Consider the following 21,194-nt stretch of genomic DNA (forward strand, 5'->3'; position numbering starts at 1 on the left):
ATTATTTTGCTGTCATGCTTCCAAGTATTTCCTTTATAAGCACTCTCTAAATGCAGGAGAAGCATGTTAAATTATATTGAAGCCTTTATAGCGATAATGTTTCTCACTAGCGAGAGTTCATAAGTAGGCGCATGGATAGTGTGAGAACAGATCAATTTTCTCTTCTACAGAGAGAAGCATTTTTGCATGATATGTCCATAGTTTAAAAAACGGACGTGATATTTTCGGATTCCACCCTCCTTCAGTCTTCTGAATGGTCACCCAGCTTTCTAGAGAATATTGAAGTGCCATTGTGGATTGGAGGTTCAAGAAAAAATGGTGGAGATCGTCAAGTCCTTTATTATATCAGTAGGATTCTATTGTTGTATTAAAATCTCCCACTAATGGATGGAACCTTTCACCTGTCAGACACTGATTTTGGATTCAATGAAGAGAGTGGCTGAATATCCTTCTGGGAAGTCCTAAACATGATGCTGAAATTTTTTCTAATACGAAATCTTGTGCAAGCTTACTTAAATGGATTACTCCCAGGAAATATACAAGAACAAGTAAGACTGAAAAGTTACTGAAATAAAAATGATCTTGCTTACTCAATAATGCGGTATGATCCAGCAGCATTCTCTCTTTATCAGCATACTCTTCGTTGTAAAAATCACCCATAAGCAATAAGTCAATGGCTTCCTGTTTCATGCTGTCAAAAAAGTTTGACTGAATGGTCAGTGACACTGACCGGGCACCATCTTTGAATTTCCCAACCTATATAAGAATAGGATCAACCATTTAATTTAATTTCATAGTTACAGAAATGTCAGAGAATTATTGAGGCTCAGTTTTTCATTTACCTTAGCTTTTCCTTCCAAAGCACGGCTGCCTGTAAAAATCTTGCTTAGACTATGCCCATTGAAGGCCCACATTGCTTTGTAAGACTCCAAAAAACGTTCAACTATAGATTTGGAATTTAATCCCAGGCTTTCTAGTTGACTTTGGAGAATCTGATTTGAAGAAAGAAAAATACAGTGCAGAACGAGACAGAACAAGAATCAAATTTCCCACCCACATAATATCCAATGTTTGCTTGATAATTTGTAAGAGTTTTGCTCAAACTCTTAGAAACTGAATGCTCTATCACTCACCTCAAGTGCTATGAAGGTTTGGACGGTATTAGTTCGATTTAGACAATCCAGGCAATTCATTCGAATGGTACCTATCTGTTGACTTCAAAAAACAAGTCAAAGAACTAAAAGAATTAGTACTGTATCTCCCCCTATAAGTTGAGTATTTTACTGAGCAAGTCTAGCATGAAAATTTAGGACTCTATGGACAATAGCACAAAAAGCAGAGGCACAAATTATAACAATTCAGTTTATTCATTGCTAGTCTCCTTTGCCACTATTCAGCAAGGATGTGCATCTGCACTGCTGGAATTGGCTAGATCAATTTTACCCAAAATGGTCTTGTAGTCCAACTCTAACTGAAAAGGCAAGTCTACATATTTTACATGTTGATTCCAATACAACATCATAAGAACAATTAATTGTAACTATTATAGGAGTTGTGGTTCATACTAATGTGCTTTACAAATGGCTAAGATTGAAAGATCAGCAACAGATATGAGGTGTCCAAAAGTGTCTGAGCCACCAACTTTCCAGACTGTTCCATATGTCAAAATGATCAGTCGTAATTTAAACAATCCCACTTGCACAAAAACATCAAACAGTCTATAAGCAAGATACCATAAAATAACCACAAATGTAAAGTTGGAGCATGGAAAACAAGTGCAGATGAAGGAGTGCAATACTCACCGGGAAGTTGCATTTTCACCCTTTGTAAAGATGCCCAATTCTTCCCAGTGTAGCTTTAGCTGAGGCCCCAGCAAGTTCTCCAGTTTCCCATCTTTTGCAAAATGATGGTAATCAAAATTAATCATTGGTGTGTCTACTGCATGGGATGATGCCCAAAGCAATTTCTTATAAAAGAAAAGAGCAGAAAATAATCTTTTTTGTTACTTCATTAAGAGTCTGATAACATGTATTGAATGGCTGGTGAATGCTTATATACAGCATATCTAACAATGCAGTCAGTTGTGTAGAGTTAATCAGAAGTAAAACAACTAAATATTTACTTTCCATGTCTTATCAATTTCAAGAACATACAGGTAGGACTTCCGGTTTGAGTTCCTTCGCCAACAGACCGAAACCGCGATCGTGCGCGGTTTCGATCTGTGCTCACCGCCAGAGCGCCCTGAGCTGGCTGGTTTCAGGGCTAAGCCACCCCGTAGAGGTGGTGAAGAGCGGGGAGACTGCCAGCAGGGTTGAGGAGAGCCACATCTCTCCTCCTCAGTTGGCCATTACTCCCTTTCCCGAAGGCGGTTGCAGCGGTGGTCAGAAATGGTCACCACAAAGAAGAACTCGACCAGAAAAGAATGTGCAGGAGGAAGATAAGAAGAGAAAGTTTTGGTTGACCGGGTTAAACTGCAAAAGCAACAACGTAAGGTATGCTGGAATTTAAAGTATAAAAAAAATAACATTGTTCCCAAAGAAGATTTTGAAGCAGCGAAGGAGAGAGGGAAGGGAAACAATTTGTTTTTGTTTTTTTTCTTCCCTTCCCTATACTGACAGCTAAGAGACTTAAGCAAGAAATTGAAAAAAAAATCCACTTTGACATCAATAGGCATTTAAGCTGATAATAAAATGTCAAAGGGATAATAAAGATTTCTGGATACTTAAAAGCTTTTAAAAGAGGAAAGGAGAGAAAAAGAATAAAAGGGCAGGATCTGAAGAAATGGAGGAGACTGCCTGGAACTAAAAGGAATTTACAGTGAAACCTCAACAAGATTCCTAAAAGATACATTTTAACTGAAACTTGGCAACCAAATAATAGAACCCCCGGAAGAGAAAGTGGAAAAAAGAAGCAAGAAGAAACAGCTTTGGATTATTTGGATTACTTGGTGATCTTTGGATTTTTGGTTATTGTAAATTGGGTGGTTGTTTAAAAGTGTTTAAAATGGCACCACTTTTAGAAGAACTGAAAATGGAACTTAAAAACTACAAAGAAGATGCACAAGAAGGGAGAGGTTCTTTTGGCTTTGTATTTCAATTCTTAGAAATGGAGACCTGGAACTATGAGAAACAACAAGAAACGCTTGCAGAACAAGAAGATTGGGACAAAGAAGAAGCCATATTTAATGATCAAGTAATTTTATTGGGGGGGGGGGAGGAAAGGAGGGAAAGAGAATGAAGAGTTTAAGATTTGAAAAAACAACCAAAAAAAGAATAGTTTGAAAAATAAGTATAATATTAGAAAGCAACAGAAGAGGAGATTAACAGAAGAGAGAATTAGAATTAAAGAGACAAGGGGGTAAAAAGGAGAGGGAGAAGAAGAGGGGGAAGAAGGCAAGGAAAAGAAGTTATAAAGGACAGAAACAAGATATAGAGAAACAGGGAAAAGGTATAAGAATTGAAAGTATAAGCCTGTTTAGAGATAATGGGTGAAAATTTAATTGTAAAAGGGATTCTGCAAAGGTACATAAGATAGTATTGTTATACTACAAATAGAAATAATTTTAGAAAATATGATTAAAATGATAGATAAAATATTTATCGTAATCTAGTGGAATGTTTGTTAATAAATAAATGAAATAAAGTGAATGAGAGAATTAAATTAGAAAAGGATGGAACATTTTAATTATTATGAATGATTTATAAAATATAAGTGAAGAGAAATATGGGGGAAAAAGAATTAATTATGGAAAGTTTATAAGTGTTCCCAAGGAAGTATGATATTTAATTGAAAAGAAATGTTAAAGATTTATGAATATTAATGATAGAACTGAATTGGAATGGAATGAGTGCTTTATTTACATACACATACACACACACACACATATATAATCTTTTTTTAAGAATATAGTGTGTATTTTAAGAATATACCAAGCAGAATTTGATTGGAAGTTATGTATTATATTGAATGTTATAATCTTAAAAGTATACATTGAAGCTTAAATAAGAGTTGAATGGATAAAATTAAAAGATATAAAGGTGTCATACTCCAATTAGTAACTACAGGGAAAATTTGTTTAATGAGAAAAGATAATATGAAATTGAAACAGGACAGACCAAAGTATAAATATAATGATTTGAACTGAGATGAGATAATCAAAATAAAGCTGAAAATGTATGGAATAGAACACAAAAATGAGCATGAAATTGAATTTGTGTCTGTATGAAGAAGTGGTAACTCGGGACCATGCTATTTTCAAAAAAAGATGTTTTACTTGTATTATGGGTTTTTTTTGTGAAAACCCAAATAAAATTTTCAAAAAAAAAAGAACATACAGGTAGTCATTGACTTACAACCACTCAACGTTACAACGGCACTGAAAAAAAATAACTTAGCTCTCACTGTTTCTCACATTTATGACTGTTGCAGCAGCCCTATGGTCATGTGATCAAAATTCAGCTTGGCAACTGATTTCATACTTATGATAGTTGCAAAGGCTTGGGGTCACGTGATCCCCTTTTGCGACCTTCGGACAAGCAAAGTCCAGGAAGAAGCCAGATTCACTTAACAACTGTGTTACTAACTTAACACTTGAAGTGATTCACTTATAACTGTGACAAGAAAGATCATAAAATGGGGCAAAACTCACTTAACAAATGTCTCACTTAGCAACAAATTTGGGTCTCAATTGTGGCTGTAAGTCAGGGACTGCCTGTACTTAAGTTTCTGTAACATGGCATCATAAAAAAAATTGGATTCACCATGTTCTGATCTCATTGGGTTTAGTTAGCTATCCTTTAACATTCTCCACATGAATTAGTCCAACAATCATAATTGTAGGGGGTGATGACCCAATATTTTGGAAAGGGCAGGTTGAGAAAACCTAGTTAATACTTATGATGCAGCTGCATTGCAGTCTGTTTATTCTGTTCATGGCCTGAACATTTATCGCCTTCATTGCAGGTTGGAAGGCAGAGAAATAAATTAAAATAAAACTGTATTTTGTTCCCAGAAGCATTAAGACAGTGTAAGTAATAAAATCTATTTCTCTTGTAATAAATTATTATTGTAGAATATTTGAGGCATCTAGTCCTACTTTGAAAAAAAATACCAGCCAAGAGACCACAGAATTTGGCAGAAATCCCAATAGAATACAAAATATGCTCCTATCATAAAAATTACTGATGGAATATTCTATCAGCAGAGTTAATTCAAAAACCAATCAGTGAAAAGGAGATATTATGGACAGGATAATAGGCAGAGAAATAATAAGTCTTATATTGTAATATATATCAGAAATCACTTCAACCTACATCTGTCACCTCTGCTTTTCAATGTTGTTTTACAACAGCTCAGACCAGGAGCAAAGGATCGTCTTCCCAAATGACTTTGATCGGAAGACTGAATCAAAAATATTGTTTTCTATGTCTCCATAACTGAATGTGTAACTAGAACAACTCAATGCGGTATTGCCACAAGTATATTAAATGGATCACAAGTACAAGTAGAACATAACTAAAGTAGCCTCTCCGGCTTCATATGTGCTCACATATGGGAAAATGGTGTTTGAAAACTATCCACTCCCCCAAAAGGCCATTTTATATGTTCCCTCCTTGTCTCCTTTATTTGGCTCTGGCTGGACCATAGTGCATAACAGGGCTATGACTAACAGGTGTGATATAAGTAGGAAATTTCTCCACCCATTCACAAAGCGGTATGCTGGTTTCTTTAGGGCTGTTATTTCAAAGTTTCCTACCGTGCCCTTTAAGCTTACTCCTTACAGCAGGGGTGCTAATGTTAAATTGCTATGGAATTTCCTCTCACTAGCAATATGATCCAACTCACTGCAAACTTCCAATGGCTAAGATCCAAAATAAGTTCAAGAGAAAATCACTGTGTACATAAAGGCTGCTTCTAGAAGATGAAGAGGCGAGCAGCAGCAGTAGCAGCTTGTGTTTGCCACTGGATTTGTTCCTTTGCTAACTGCCTACATATCTTTGACTATTGACAGGCCTCAGTTCTTCGTAGTTTACTTGGGAACAATTGCAGCACTACCAGCCCAGCATGAGTCATTGTTCCAAGCATGCTATCCACTTCTGCAGTTGTATTAACTGTTAACTTCACAGAGGAATCACAATGATTGCCTCTAAACGATGCAAGTGAGAAAAGCAGTGGGGAGAAAGATACTTGCCTTGGTACTGCCCAGATCTTCTGTTCTCCCCAGCTTTGTTTTTAAAAGACCATTTAAAATGTTAAAAATGGGAAAACAGCCTGCTGCTTACACTGCTGAGATTTCCCAAAAGGCCTCTAGGTTCCATAAATAAAAAGGGGTTTAAGAAAGGAAGAATGTGGATGTAGCCAAATGCTTTGCAGTTTCCTGCCCAGTAAAATGACAGATTTAATCTGGAGTGATCGAAAATCCTCTTCTGGGCTAGGAGGAATGGTAATACATGACATCAATTCCCCGTCTCATCTGCATCACACTCATGTCAGAAGAACAGAGGGGCTTCTGGGTTGAAGCAATTAACCAGTGACATCTCCATTGCCCAGTTTCCCCAGTAGGAGCTGGAGTGAAGGATGAGAACTCAACCCGCTCCATGGCAGCGCTCAGTCTCGAACATGTGCTTGCTAATCTCCAACCCAACATCTTAACCACACAAGGCACCGTACTCCTCCCCATCTGGTAAGCATTTACCTCCCCCTATCCCACTCCATTCCGCCCTCTATTTCAGGTCTCATGTCTGAAAAAGACACAGCAGCAGAAGCTTAGCTGGGTGAAAGAGGATCTATTTCACATGCTGCAGGATCCTATTTTTAATCCAAGTAACCACCAAGAGAGCCCACCTTAGCTGAAAACAGGGCTGCATGGAACTTCTCCAAACTGCCTGATTAGTTGATCATGCTGGATATTTGTAGGAGATGGCGAGGGACAATGTAATCAGCGCCCATTCCCATGAATTCTGTTGACTCTTATCTAGCACCAATTTGCCTTGACCGTTAGTAGATCAGATTCTTGTGTATAGGTAGAATATAATAAACTTCTAGTACTCAGCTCCAGTTCCTGGTTACCTGCGCCTGACATTACCATCACAGCAGAATTCACTGTTCCTTCCTCTTTTTGCCTCATCTTCAAATGTCTCCCTGCACCGTGGAGCAATCTCACTTGGGTGCCTTCATGACCCACCCACCCCTCTGTAGTACACAGAATTGAAGTGAACAGTAAATGAAGGAGTCACTTACAACCAGTGGTATGCCAGAGCCAGCTTGAGAAAATAAGAATTGAGACGTAAGACTTAATGCACGGTGCTGGGGAAATGGCAGAGACGGTTGCTAAACATTTATCAACATGTCATTCCTCACAGCCCATTATGTTCCTTGTCTCAACATATAGGAATTTTTACAAAATCCTTTACAGAGCTTAACTCCAGTACATTCGTACATCTTACATTTCTTTTTTCTCTGATAAGCATTATTGGAAAAGCAACAGCATATTGCTGGGGTTTTTTTTTTTTCCTAAGAAAAGAAAATCCACGGATACAACCTGTCATCCTCTGCTTTCAGTGGGTTTATTTTTCTGAGAAACAGGGATCAACTTCAGATAAACGATTCAGTCATACTCACAATTACTTATCACACAATTGCTTTCAGTAGGCTGTCAAAAAAGCATTTATATACATTTTATCAATTTGGGAATACTCAAAAATATTTGTAAAAGGAAAAATATTATCTCTGATTTTTCCAGGCTGAGTGCTGGCTATCTAATATGAAGATATGTCTTACTTTCATAAGTAAGAAACCTCTGAACCAAGACAAAATTAGCAAAAGGGCTTTGATCTTTGTTTTTACCTTGAAAGCTCTACTGAGAACTTCTTCTCCTCCTTTGCTTCTCAGCAAATTAACGATCACTTGTTTGCCGTATTGTTCCTTCAGAAGCATCATATGCCTATAAAAGCAGGAATAGGTTGCTTTGATTTCATAAATAGAAGCTACCTAGAAGAATTCTTCTTAAAATACAAGTGACCAAAGTCAATTATGGCTTCTAACCACACAAGGTTTTTTTCAGAATAGCGACTGAAGAACTTGATTCCTTTCCACAGTTTATATTTTACTTCATATGAATAAATTTTCTATATTTTAATAATCAACCACTACTACTTACACACAACCATTTTAATAATTTACCTGGATTGGTTACTTGTTGGGAGTTTAAATAATTGAGATAACTAAATTTGTTTATATCTAAACAAATTGTGATTAGTTTATCAGGACACCTGGTTCATTATAATAGATTAAGTGCATTGTTTCAGGGGGAAAATCAAGGTACCTTAAGAGCATCTTGAGTATAAAAATGCTTCTCTCAGGCGTAACATTACAATTTTACTCTAGTTTTCCAGTTTTACTAGAAAATGGATCCTTTCCTTGATTTGGGTATTCGAGACTATTTCAAATATTGCATGAAATGTTAAGGCATCTAACAGTGCAAATTGCTCAATACAGTAAGAATCAGTACAGTAATGATGCTGCATGAAATTAACCTGATTCAATGATTTTAGAAAACAATTCTTTTGTTTGCCACTGTTAACACCCCAGAGACTAGGATCAACCTGTGTTCCATCAGAGTCAGCAGGAGTCTTCCTCCTGTAAGCTTTGCAGCTGTCATCTCATTTTTTTAATTGCTTTCTCCTCAAGCAATTAAGGACTACTAAAAAGGTGAAGGCATTTAATCATACAAAACCAAATAATGACTTTGTCAGAGTTTCCATAGGAGCACCCTAGGAGTGTGAGTCCTGGAAAATCACACAACTCTTCATTAGTCATCAGAATAGGATGGACTGTTTTCAAAAATTCCCCATCACCGCACTTGCAAGGTAAAAAAGCTATTGCTACCCCTAAACTTCAAAAGACAAGAACATTTGACAAGAGCAATGAGATGTAAACTCCTATTTCAGATTACCCTCCATCTAGATAAAATAAACCCATCCAGATTATGTCCTGTCCTAAGATTTGGCTGCACATGTTAGAACAATCATATACTGTTCTTGGTTGTACATGAGTAGTTCAATATCCAAACAACTCAGCATTAGTACTGAAGTCTCATCAAACTATAGTTCTAGGGTCTATCAGGATCCCTTACTCGGTACCTCTACTCAAATACTCCAATTGATGGAAAACCTATAGATTTCTACTGCAGGGGTGTCAAAATTGTGGCCCGTGGTCCACATGCATCACGTGTTGACCACACCCATGCCCGGTTTAGCGAAGGGGAAAAAAGTTGTACAATGTCACATAACAACATGAGTTTGACACCCCTGTTCCACTGTGTACTGTCTGGCTAAATTTCCCTCTCCTACAATCTCTCTTGTGAATTAAAAAATAGTATCAACAACACGACATTCTCCTAAACAAAAGTTACTCCTTGCCATCTGTTATGGGTAACAGAATGCCATCCTGTTAGTTTGGTGCTACATGATTGAAAAAAGATTGTTTTTTAAAAAATAATAGTACCATATGTTTATCGTTTATTTTATTTGTTTATTTGTTTTGAATCCCCCGTGCCATTCAGGAGCTCAATGGAGCATGCATAATGCTTTTTCCTTCCATTTTCTCCCACTTAGTGAGGTAGATTTGGCTAAGAAAGATCAACTGCCCAAAGATACCCAGGCATCTGAAGGCACTTGGAACATTAACAGCTTTGTTCAAAAATATACACCTATCTTTCAACACTTCTTTCTTCTCAGATTCAGTCCTAAATGACAAATGGGAATATTCATGCAAAAGAGAGAAATGGATTTGAAAATCAGAAGACATGGTTGCACGCAAAGATTCTGGAACATCCTACAATAAAAGCTATAATATCAAGTTCTAACCCTGCATGTTATCAGCAATATTGCAATTATTAAACCTACTTATCAAAAGCAGGAGCGTTTGCTTCCAGGCCTCTGGTAAGCTTCAAATGATGGGAACCAACCTAAGAAGATAACAATAATAGGAAGTGATATTTTCAACATGAATCACTAGATGTCTCCCTTCTTCGTTTAGAGAAAAGTGTTTCTTTATTATAGCCTAGCAACCATCTTGGCATCCACAAATGATGCCACAGAACATAGAAGGCAGATGTTATCAAAAAATGGGAATGACAAAAAATAATGATGTGCAATTAATTAATCTGCCCCAAAACTTCCTTCTGTTTTTCAATTTCCTTGTAAGATTAAAATTGCTTGCCTCGTTAATACATTTTGAAATTTGTATTATACTAATTAACAAAAGTATAAATACATATGATTATGATCACATTTACAACATAACTACTTATAAAAGTAACTAACGTCCTCCGCATTTCTGTATTCCTGAATCAATCCAAACTTAAATATGCACATGTACAAATCCATTTCATGGAAAAGACTGCATCACTACTACAGTCCCTCCAAAAAGAATGGAAACTCTTGTCCTGTTTAAAGTTTAAGGCCAGAAATGTTGACATGCCAAATGTAAAGGAGACATTCAGTTTAACAGTAAACATTACTTTAGACATTCATGGCTTATGCTTATTACCTGCAATCCAGGTTGCTCCCAGAATAATGGAACTGACCCTCTGATCTGAACAAAGGAAGAAACATCCATGTCCAAGTAGATAGCCTGAAAAGATTTTTAAAAAGTAGCATATATTTAGATTAATGCCATTAATTACAAGTAGTGCTCATTTAACATCTGCTGGTTTAGCAACCGTTTGAAATTAGAATACGTCTCCACTGAATGAGATTATTTACAAGCGTTTTTTGTAGTTGTGGCTGTTACACATCCCCGTGATCTTGTGATTGTGATTTGGGTGCTCGGTGACTGGCTTGCAATTACAACATTGCGGTACCCCACAATGTGACCTCTGTTTTCAACCTTCACCACTATCTTCCAATGAAGTTAATGAAGAAACTGTAAGGAGGTGGCATATGTTGATCATATGATGGTGGGACACAGTAATTGTGTGTGATTTGACTAATAATTACAACTGGGAACTCTTGACACTGCTGACCTAAGTCAAAGTGGTTATGTGCTGTCATGCCTGCATCACTTAGTGATGGAGTTCCTGGTTTTAATTACCATCAATAAGAGTAGAGTGCCTATATTAAATTCAAAAATGGTTAGTAGCTGGATGGGAACCATTAAGAATCTCAGGACTGTAGGTTAGATAGACAAGTCAAGCATATGTCCCAGAAGAAGGCAATATCAAGTTATTTCCATATGATTGCCAAACAAACTACAACGATTTGAAGAGAATGAGTACCGGTATATTTATACAACTCAAGATTATTTCTGCTGGTTCTAATACAGCTGGATCAAAGGCCATTTTGAATGAGGAATTAAGCTGGGTTGGATGCAACTTTTAATTTAATTCCTGCTGCAAAATTCCTTCGCCCTACTTTTCACTCCATACACTGCTTTTTGTTCAAGTTCAGCACTTCTTTGGATTCTGATTTTGTAGCAAATGAGCTAAAAGATCAACAGCTGACTTCAGTTTAGAAAGCAAAGGGACTTCAAATTGTTTTGTTTTTCTTTGCTTATGCAGTGAGTCATCAGAAGAGAGAGGAGGGAGGGAAGGAAGAGTACCTCAGTGGGAAACAAAGGAAGACCATTTATTCATAGAAGAGCTTCCAGGATATAAAGCTAATTGTTTATCTCCTTCTTTAAACCAGAGGAAACCATGCAGTGTAAAGGGGCCAGGATATCTAGAATCCTGGGGTATAATTAATTTATGAATGAGCAGAGCCAATATGACATGCTGAAGTATTTTTTCCACTGTATTGGAAGCAGTGCAGTTATTGCTTCATTGCTAATTATCTACTAGTCAACTAACGAAGTAAAATCATTTTCTCTCCAGCCCAAATATTTTATGTTTCAAACATAACTGGGTCCAGCCCATTCTTGAGTTTTATCCCATTTTTATACAGTATATGTATTATTATAAAGAAGTGAGAGACGCCAATGTTAAGTACGGCTTAACATGGCTTTGGTATCACTTCAAATCTGTTATTAAGGGTACAGGAAATACACAAGTTACAACAACAATTGGGAATGGAATTTTCATTTCTAAGCAGTTTCTAAGCAATGTGGTTGTAAAATATAATGCCACATGACAGCGTTACTTAGCAACAGCAATTCTGGTACTCTCGGTTGCTGTCATAACCCAAAGACCACCCAGGTCAAGATCTCACATGATCATGACTTGTGACTTACTGACAGCTTCCCCTTTGACTTTGCTTGGGTAGGAGATATTGGAATTTATAATTACATGACCACAGGGATGCCACATATGTCCCAACTTTTAGAATAAGTCATAAGCACCATTTGTCTAATGCCCAACATATTTTATGGAAGTCTAAGCTATTCCTATCATCTGTGACTGCTTAGGCAACCAAGTAAAATATAATTGAAGAGGTTTCACCAAAGGCCTACAAATGAGTTTCTCAGAGGAAAATGGAACAGTGGTGGTATTTTACCGGTTCGGCTCAGTTCTGCCATAACAGTATTGCCAAAGATCATCGGAGACTGAACCGGTTCTCTCTGAGGAGCTGCTACTGGGCCCGCCCACCCTCAGGGCTCCCATACTGACCTTTATTCCCTGCTTTTGAAGCGCGGCTACTTTGCGCGGCACAGCAGATTGCCGCACGGCAGCTGCTGAAGTGACAGGGAGAGTGCAGGATTGCAGGAGGTGAGTCGGAAAGCCTCTGCACCTGGGCAAAGTGTGTGTTTGGCGCGTGCACATGCACAAAGTGTGCACGCTTGCGCAAAGTGTACCCATAAAGCCACACCCACTGAACTGGTGGTAAACTATTTTGAAGCACACCACTGAAATGGACGGATACCAACAGTTTTGGCTAGTGCTATGTATCAGAAGGAGCAAAAAGTCAGAAAAATTCTGAAGACCCCATGCTTCCTTTCTGTCTCTTGCTGCTTTAGAAAAGGGGCGCTGGTCCACCTGAACGCTTCTTCTTAATTATTTAGTGACATGGATCTTCTCCTGCCCCTTACCTGCTCCGTCTCAACGAAGTTAGAAACATGACCATCATCATTGACTCCTCGTATGTGAAACCGGGCACCAGCTCGCTCACAACTAATCCGGGAGATGAGGCAGGCTTTTGCCTTCTTGTGAGAGGCGTAAAGGGTACGAATGTCCACCACACCACAAATCACTTTTAGCAGCCAGTCTGAACAGTTCACCTGATAGTGTTTAAAAGGGACATGCAATAGCTGGTTCCTGTAAGCAGGACAAAAAGCAAGATCATGTATGTACAACATACATATGTATACATTTTATATTTATAACTGTCTATATTCAAATCTAGATCTATTACTTTAGCAAAGTTTAGTTTTTGTATGTTTTTCCCTGTGCAGTTTACAAATTTTTAAAGCCCTGGTACATAAGGTAAGAAATTATTTCCTAACCAGGCAAAAAAAAACCCAACACGGCAGGTAAACAGAGATAGCTAGAAATAGAATAGAATTCTTCTGTTCTAGTCACAAAAGGAAATAAGTTTAACCGCATGATTTTAAAGTTTTGGTTATGACCTGAACTTTTACAAGTGTTTGTTGTTCACTGTTTTTCTGTAATAAAAACTAAGAATAAAATATTTTATTTACTTATTAGTTATGGTTTACCTCTCCCCACCCCACCCCACCCCAGGAGCTATAGTTATTCTCTTTAAAATCTTCCCCACAATAACTCTTTCAGATAAGCTGAGCTATAAAAGAGAGAATTTCCAAGGCTGAGAGGAAACTGGAAGGTGATTCTCACCACTGTTAAGCTAGAACCATTAAACTACATCGTATTATTTCATGAATGCAACAAAAACTACTGTGCAGTAAATCTGTGTAACATTACCCATAAAGCTGAATTTAGGACCTACTTAGTGTTCCAGAATCACAAACAGTAGGAAACCTAACACAAGTATATCTGGGTGCTTCTGATCAGTAGTTAACTGCTGGCATGTATTCAGTTTGCCATAATTAATGTATTTATTCTACAACTGTTCACATCACCATTTAAAGCAAAAAGTATGGTGAAATAATGTAATGGATGCAACAGTCATGCATATATGTTTAAACCTGTATATTGCTTCTGTATGAATATATATTTATATGTTTTATTGAAAACTATTGATCATTCAATGGAATTAATTAATTCATTAGTTTTATATAGGAAGAAGGGCACAGCATTCTCAGAAAGGAGATTCCCCCAACCTCTGTCAAAAGGGTCTTCAAACTTGGCAAGTTTAAGACTTGTGGACTTCAACTCCCAGAATTCCTGAGCTAACATGACTGGAGGAGGAATTCTGGGAGTTGAAGTCCACAAGTCTTAGAGCTGTCAAGTTTGAAGACCCCTTCTCTGTCCTAATGAGTCCTATTGTTTTCTCTTAATGCAGTCCGTAGAGCAGAGGTGGCATTCAGGTTCTGATCAGTTCTGGAGAACAGGTAGCAGAAATTTTGAGTAGTTCGACTACCGGCAAATCCCACCTCTGACTGGCCCCACCCCCATCTATTCTTTGCCTCCCAAGTCCCAGCCAATTGGCTGGGTCTTCTTTTGTTGCCCTACGCAGGAGAATGGAGCAGGAAAGCAGGTTAGTGGGGTGGAGAGGGAATGGGGCATTTGCAGTATCCTTCCCCTGCCACGCCCACTAAGCCACGCCCAAGCCACACCACACCCACCAAGCCACGTCCACGGAACCGATAGTAAAAAATTTCAAATCCCACCACTGCTGTAGAGACAATACAACCACATATTTCAATCTCTCTGGTTTAAATCAATGGGACTCCGCTTGGGGCGCAATATACTTGTGGTAACCAAGTCAAGGAAAATTGCCTTTATTAAGCATATTCAAAATACATTTAAACCTGCAACTCATAATGTGAAATTGTAAGGATCTAAGAAGATCCTGCATGGATAAGAATAAAGATTCATCTTGCCTAGCAACTCTGGGCAGTTTCACTATTAAAAAGAACATTATATACAAACAACCCTTATCTGAGGGACAATATAACATCCTGCTGCATCAACCCATTTCAAAGAGACCCATCCAAACATCTTAAATTGAGGCTTGGTCAAAACTTCCAAGTTTGGTACTAACCAGAAAAATGAATTTCCATTTTGATAGCTATCATCATCTTTCTTCTGGGCTCGGATAGTGAGATCAAAGTTTGATCCTGAATTTGGCCAAGAAAAATAGAAGACCCCAGAATTCAGAAGTTTCTTCAAGGCAGAAACACGATCTTCTTCCTTAGTTTCTTCTTGGAGAGCACAAAATTCAGTTGCTGTGATCTTGTAAACTTCGGTATCGAGGATTTTTCCCACTGACGTACAGCCTGTCACAAGAACTAGGAAACGCAGAGTGGAGTTGCCTGCAAAATCACATATATAATATGGTTATATATGTATATTATTGCTTTTGCTGCTCTAGGTTTTATCTACAAAGGCATTCTTTCATTACATTTATCAGAAGAACACAATGAGACTTTGTTAGGATAGTAATCAGAGGCTAAACGTAAGATATTTATCTGTCGGGAAGTTTCTGCAGGTATGCAAGCATAATTAAATTTATAAATCTTTGTAAGTAGGACATTTATCTGTAAGCACAGACACAGTAGATTCTGTCTATTCCAATAGCTGGACATTTCTAGGAGGATTGAAAATAAAGCCGAACCAGAATCTTCATGATATAGTATCATAATAAAATGTAACTTAAAAATATTTTCAAGACAGCTATTGAAGCCAAAATAAAATCAGAATTTTGGAGAACTAAAAAATCTATTAGAGAAAACAGTTTTGTGCAAGCCTCTCTAATGGAACTATTTTCCAACCAAGTAATTCTCACTGAAAATGTCAATGTTTAATAGCCATATTTCTCACTTTATTTGATACCCTGAGAATAATTCTGAAGCCCCAAGATAGGGATACTATTGTGGAAAATAAATCAAGTCCTCCCTTCACATATTCTTCCTTCTGGGATTTAAAAGCAAATTAAAATAGGCTGCAAAGATCAAAGTGCAAGAGGAAATGAAAAGATATAATCAGGTAAACATTCCTCTTTGTCTGAAACGCAACTTGAAATATGTTTTATCAAATGGAAGGGGTGGAAGGTTTTCCCCAAAATGATTACGATTTCCAATCGGTAACCTGCAGAGATCCCTACTTGCTAGAAGGGTGCTTTCACACGCTGTTCCTATATAAAGGTTTATAGGTAATCCTCAAATAATCAAAGTAATTGAAGCCAGAATTACAATCATAATTTGTACCAGTTGTTAATCGGGTCATCATGGAACCCAGTTTTACAATCTTTTTTGCTGCAGTACTTAAGTAAATGTCTGTTAGCCTATAAGAGGACAAAATCAGGAAAAAGAATGTGCTACGCAGGGTTGCCAGATACATGCTCATATTGCTTAAAACAGTGGCAAATAAAGCAGACATTACATCATTATTCTTGAGGCTGCCAATGGCTTCTTTGCCGCACATTCTGAAATGAGAGTTGTAATCTTCATTAACTATGAGCCATAATTAATAAAACCTGTCACATAAAAAGAATGCTTCTTAGCAGCTGGCTCTTGGCAAAGAAGGGAGGTTCTTGAGCATTATTTTATATGCAGAGGTCCTATGCTTTTCACAGAAACATGGTGAACTAACACGGAAAAAATAAAGATTTCTTCAACACTGCATTAAAATGCTAAGAAAAAGGTTTGCCTTTTTTTAAGGCATGGAACATCTGACTATAAAGCTGTGTGTTTCATAATTTCTGATCAAAGAGTGTTCCTTTACTGCTTGCTAAGTTTTCGTTTATTTTCTGTCATCTCACTAACAGAAACAAAATATGCACATTTGAGACCATCAATGTGGTGATCTCCCCCCATTTTATTGCCACTGGAGCAGTAGGTTCCAAAAATAAAAGCTGCAGTAATTTTGGTGAAACAAATCTTATTTTCAAATTTATATTAAAACACAAGGTAAGATGAATGTTTTAAAAACTGAAATAATGATTCTACACTGTACTGGTAGACCTAGACTATTGACCACAACTGAGCCCCCAAATTTCTATTGCTAAGCATGGCAGTTGTTAAGTGAGAATTGTCCCATTTTATGACCACTTTTGCCACAGTTGTTAAGCAAATCACTGCAGTTGTTAAGGGATTCATGAGGTCATTTAGCAAATTGGGTTCCCCGTGCAACTGTCTTAAATACATGCCTGTTGCCAAGTGCAAATTTAGATCACGTGATCATGAAGATGCTGCAATTGTAAGTGTGAAAAACAGTCATAAGTCACTGTTTTCACTGCTAAGTGAATGGTCACTAAATGAATGGTTGTAAGTCGAGGACTACCTGTAATCATTTCTCTTTAACCTAACAATGAACAACATTGACATTTTCATTAGTAATAATGAATCAATGACAGTATTGTTTCTTTTTTAATCTGATTATTGCACAGTATTAAGTGATTACGTACCAGATTTTAACTGCAGTTCGCCTAAGCATCCATAAGCATCCATTAGCTTCTCATATTGCCCTTTAATTTCTTCTTTTTCTTCAAATGCTGGGGAAATCACACAGTAAAAGCCGTCAATTCTTGCTCCACTCTATGGCAATGTAATAAACCAACTGAAACCAATGTGTTTCTTAGGGCTCTGCAAATCAATAGAAGGGATGCTTGGACTGTGACATTAGGTCAATGAAATGCTAAGTGAAATGCTCTTTGCTTTGCTGACGGTTCTGGATTTGCACATACCAGTTCAGAGAACTGGGGAAAAACTGGTCATGCTCAGCTTTCACCACTTCAAGGAGTGGCGTATAGCTTGTGATATTAAAACAACAAAAACTCTTCCAAATGAACCCTATGGTTGGTTGGTTGGTTATTTATTTATCTGTTGGCTGACTGGCCTTGCCTGTGAACCTGTGAGTCAATTTTGACTCCTTGGGATTGTCTGCATTTTTCTTGGCAACGTTTTCAGAAGTGGTTTGCCATTGTTTTCTCCCTAAAACTGAGACAGAATGATTGTCCCAAATTCATCCAACTGGCTCCAGGCCTTAAAGATGGACTAGGAAAAATCATAGTTTCCTGATTCCTAGCCTGGTTGTTTTAACTTTTTCATCAAAGTGGTTCTTACTTATTTATTACTGATAGTTATATGCCACCCAATTCCCCAAAGGATCTAAGCATCTTATAAATTATATAGAAATAAAATAAAAAGAACAAGAAAAAGATGAAAAACACACAGCAATTAACTTTCCTTAATATGTAATATCAGCCAAAATGTATTAACCATAACTTGGTGACTAAGCCATTTGCTGACTAAGCTGCATCAAATATACCATTAGCACATAGTCTTAGTACAATGTCTAAATTCAGTATTAAGGTAGCCACCACATGAAGTTATTTTTGTAGTATAGCTAAAATTTGGGAATTCAAAGAGCGCAGAGTAATTGTGGACAGAGATAAGAAAATGAAATTTAGTTAGAGAATGAAGTGTACAGGAATATTGAGAACCGTAAGTGACCTTAACAGAGAACAGAGCCATAATTAGAATGATTAATTTTGTTGAATATTAACTAATCAACATTTCCAGGTGTAAAATTCTAATGGTTGAACTGCTGACTGTTAGTGGTAAATAATAAAATCAGGGAGTCATGCTAGAGAGGCAATAATTGCATTAAAGGATATAAAATGTTTAAAGATTAACTTCCTTGACTTAAATTCAATTCCGGGAGACGATGTGGACAATAAAATGGATTAGTTTTGTCAAAGGTTTTTTGGGGGATATTTTTCTAATTTCCTAGAGCAAGGGTCTTCAAACTTGGCAAGTTTAAGGCTTGTGGACTTCAACTCCCAGAATTCCTGAGCTAACATGACTGGAGGAGAAATTCTGAGAGTTGAAGTCCACAAGTCTTAAAGCTGTCAAGTTTGAAGACCCCTGTCCTAGAGTATTTTTATGGCAGTTGGATTTCCTGAGCCTCCCAAAGTACCAAGCAGATGAACTCTTTTTATTTGTTAAGAGATCAAGTAAGATTATTGTTCTCCTTACATTGAGAACAATTAACCAGTGGAACGGCTTGCCTTCAGAAGTTGTGAGTGGTCCATCACTGAAGGCCTTTAAGAAGAGTGTGGACAGTCACTTGGGGAATGGTATAGGGCAGTGGTGGCTAACTTTTTGGGCTCCTGTGCCAAAAATTGTGTGCGCTTGCATGCTCACACTTGCGTGCCAGCACCCAGAAGGCAATGTGCACCCCCCCACACACCCCCTAGGCATGCGCACGTAATCCCCTGCCACCCCCTTATCTGCACTATGCCTCACAGCTGATTTTTGGCTGGTTTGAGGCCTTTTTTGGCTCCCTAAAGGCTTGAGGAAGGCTTCTGCAAGCTTTGCAGGCCGAAAACTAGCCCCGTTTTGTCACTTCCAGTATTTTCAGAAAAACAGGAAGTGATGAAATGGGGCTAGTTTTCGGCCTGCAAAGCCTGCAGAAGCCTTCCTCAAGCCTTTGAGAGGCCGAAAATCAGCTGTGAGGCGCACGCATGCCCAGTGAGGTAAGTTTGCCTGCAGCTTGTGTGCCGGCACAAATGGCTCTGCATGCCACCTGTGGCATGCATGCCATAGGTTCACCATCACGGGTATAGGGTCTCCTGCTTGAGCAAGAGGTTCGACTGGAAGACCTCCAAGGTCCCTTTCAACTCTAATATTCAGTTATTTTGTTAATTTCTGCCAATTGCTTAGTTATTTTAAGTGTTAACCAGGGTCACTGGGAAAATATATTAACTACAGACTTAATAAAAAGTTAATGCTAGTGAACCCCTATTTGGAAGTGAGGGGAGAAAGAGAGAGTTATTCACAAAAGTCCACTATATATAAAAGTAGAATATCGTGACTTAAAGGCATTTTTGGAATGACACAAATGATATCATTAGCATGATGTAGCATAATGTAGATAACATCACACAGTTTCTTAATTACATTTTTACATAAATGATATAAATTGTGGTGGAAATTTGTTCTATTGCATCCAAAGTTCATTGTACCATGGTCCAGTAAATTGAACCTTCACTGCAATGAATTTACCCTAGTTTTTAAAAATTCTTCAAAACATATTGAGAAGCAGAGAATTTTCTGTAAACAAGGATTTTCTAGATAATATGCAGCTAATAGAATAAATTGTTTAATTCTGCGTAAGGTTTCATATTTGTCAAAGTGCACTCAACAGACACGATATCACACAATCAAGATATTCAGTTATTTTTAGACAAAAGAATTACTGTAGCCACAGGCCACAGTAGAACTATACAAATAAAGTGAATAATGTGACATTCAGAAATATAAACAAAGTTTAAGAATGCAAGTAATTTTCTAACTTTGCCAATTCATCATTCATGAAGAAAAGAGATTGAGAGTCAAAGTTCATTCTCCTAATCTGCATTAGCAAACAAAAATATTTTAAAAAACGTGACACTGGTTGCAGAAAGAAATGTAAATGCTACAACAAGACAAACCACCAAGATTTAAATAATGGAACAAAGCAAAATTCATATGATTATAGTTAATGAACAAAAAGCTTGCTTATGAATGCACTGACTGGTTATAATAACAGTTTCAGAGGTGATAAATTACTATCAGTAGTAAGGGAAAAGGGTTCGGAAGAAATTTCTTACATAAGGCTACCTGGCAATCTCAAGAACGTCTGCTTCCCTGGCAAGGAATGCACAACTCTAGGTCTGAACCAGGCTTCCCTGAAGAGAGATGTTTCCTTTTGCATGTGGCTTAAAGGCAGATCTTGCACAAGGTGAAACAATTTTTAACCTTTTCTAAACGTCAATTAATTATCCAAGAGAAGAGAGAAGCAATCAGCTAAGTATTGGATCTAATCGAGCTTGAATCTCTGGAAAAAATGTTGCAATTTATCCCCCCCCCCCCCCTACACATTTTATGGAAATGATGGATCTTGGCTTCAGGCATCCATTCATATTAGGAAATAAATAACAAGTACAGATAAGAGACAGCATAAGGTTTTTTAAAAAGTATGTATTTGTCTTAATTTCTTCATACCTTGGAGCAAAGCACCATTCAAGGTGGAAGTTCCTGTTTATCTAGTCAGTCAAAAAATATTTTTGTGCTCTAAGTTAGTTCTATAATAATCCTTTCCCATAGTTTTTGTTTTCTTAATATGTTAGGATAAC

At 37.4% G+C, this 21,194-nt stretch overlaps 1 protein-coding gene across 1 annotated transcript in view; it reads right to left on the reverse strand.

Moving 5' to 3' along the window:
* Positions 1–21,194, reverse strand: part of SYNJ2 (synaptojanin 2) — a 48,875-nt gene that overhangs the window by 23,618 nt on the left and 4,063 nt on the right. Inside the window, exons 2-11 of the mRNA XM_026705052.2 lie at positions 17,481–17,567; positions 15,117–15,387; positions 13,024–13,249; positions 10,552–10,635; positions 9,906–9,967; positions 7,846–7,942; positions 1,803–1,966; positions 1,134–1,215; positions 843–992; positions 591–756 (exon numbers count right to left, since the gene is read on the reverse strand). Coding sequence (XP_026560837.2) covers positions 591–756; positions 843–992; positions 1,134–1,215; positions 1,803–1,966; positions 7,846–7,942; positions 9,906–9,967; positions 10,552–10,635; positions 13,024–13,249; positions 15,117–15,387; positions 17,481–17,567 — 1,389 coding nt within the window. The remainder of the gene's footprint in view (positions 1–590; positions 757–842; positions 993–1,133; positions 1,216–1,802; positions 1,967–7,845; positions 7,943–9,905; positions 9,968–10,551; positions 10,636–13,023; positions 13,250–15,116; positions 15,388–17,480; positions 17,568–21,194) is intronic.

The sequence above is a fragment of the Pseudonaja textilis genome, chromosome 1 (assembly GCF_049901715.1).
Source record: "Pseudonaja textilis isolate UNSWEBS1 chromosome 1, rPseTex1.2, whole genome shotgun sequence".
Classification (NCBI taxonomy): domain Eukaryota; kingdom Metazoa; phylum Chordata; class Lepidosauria; order Squamata; family Elapidae; genus Pseudonaja; species Pseudonaja textilis.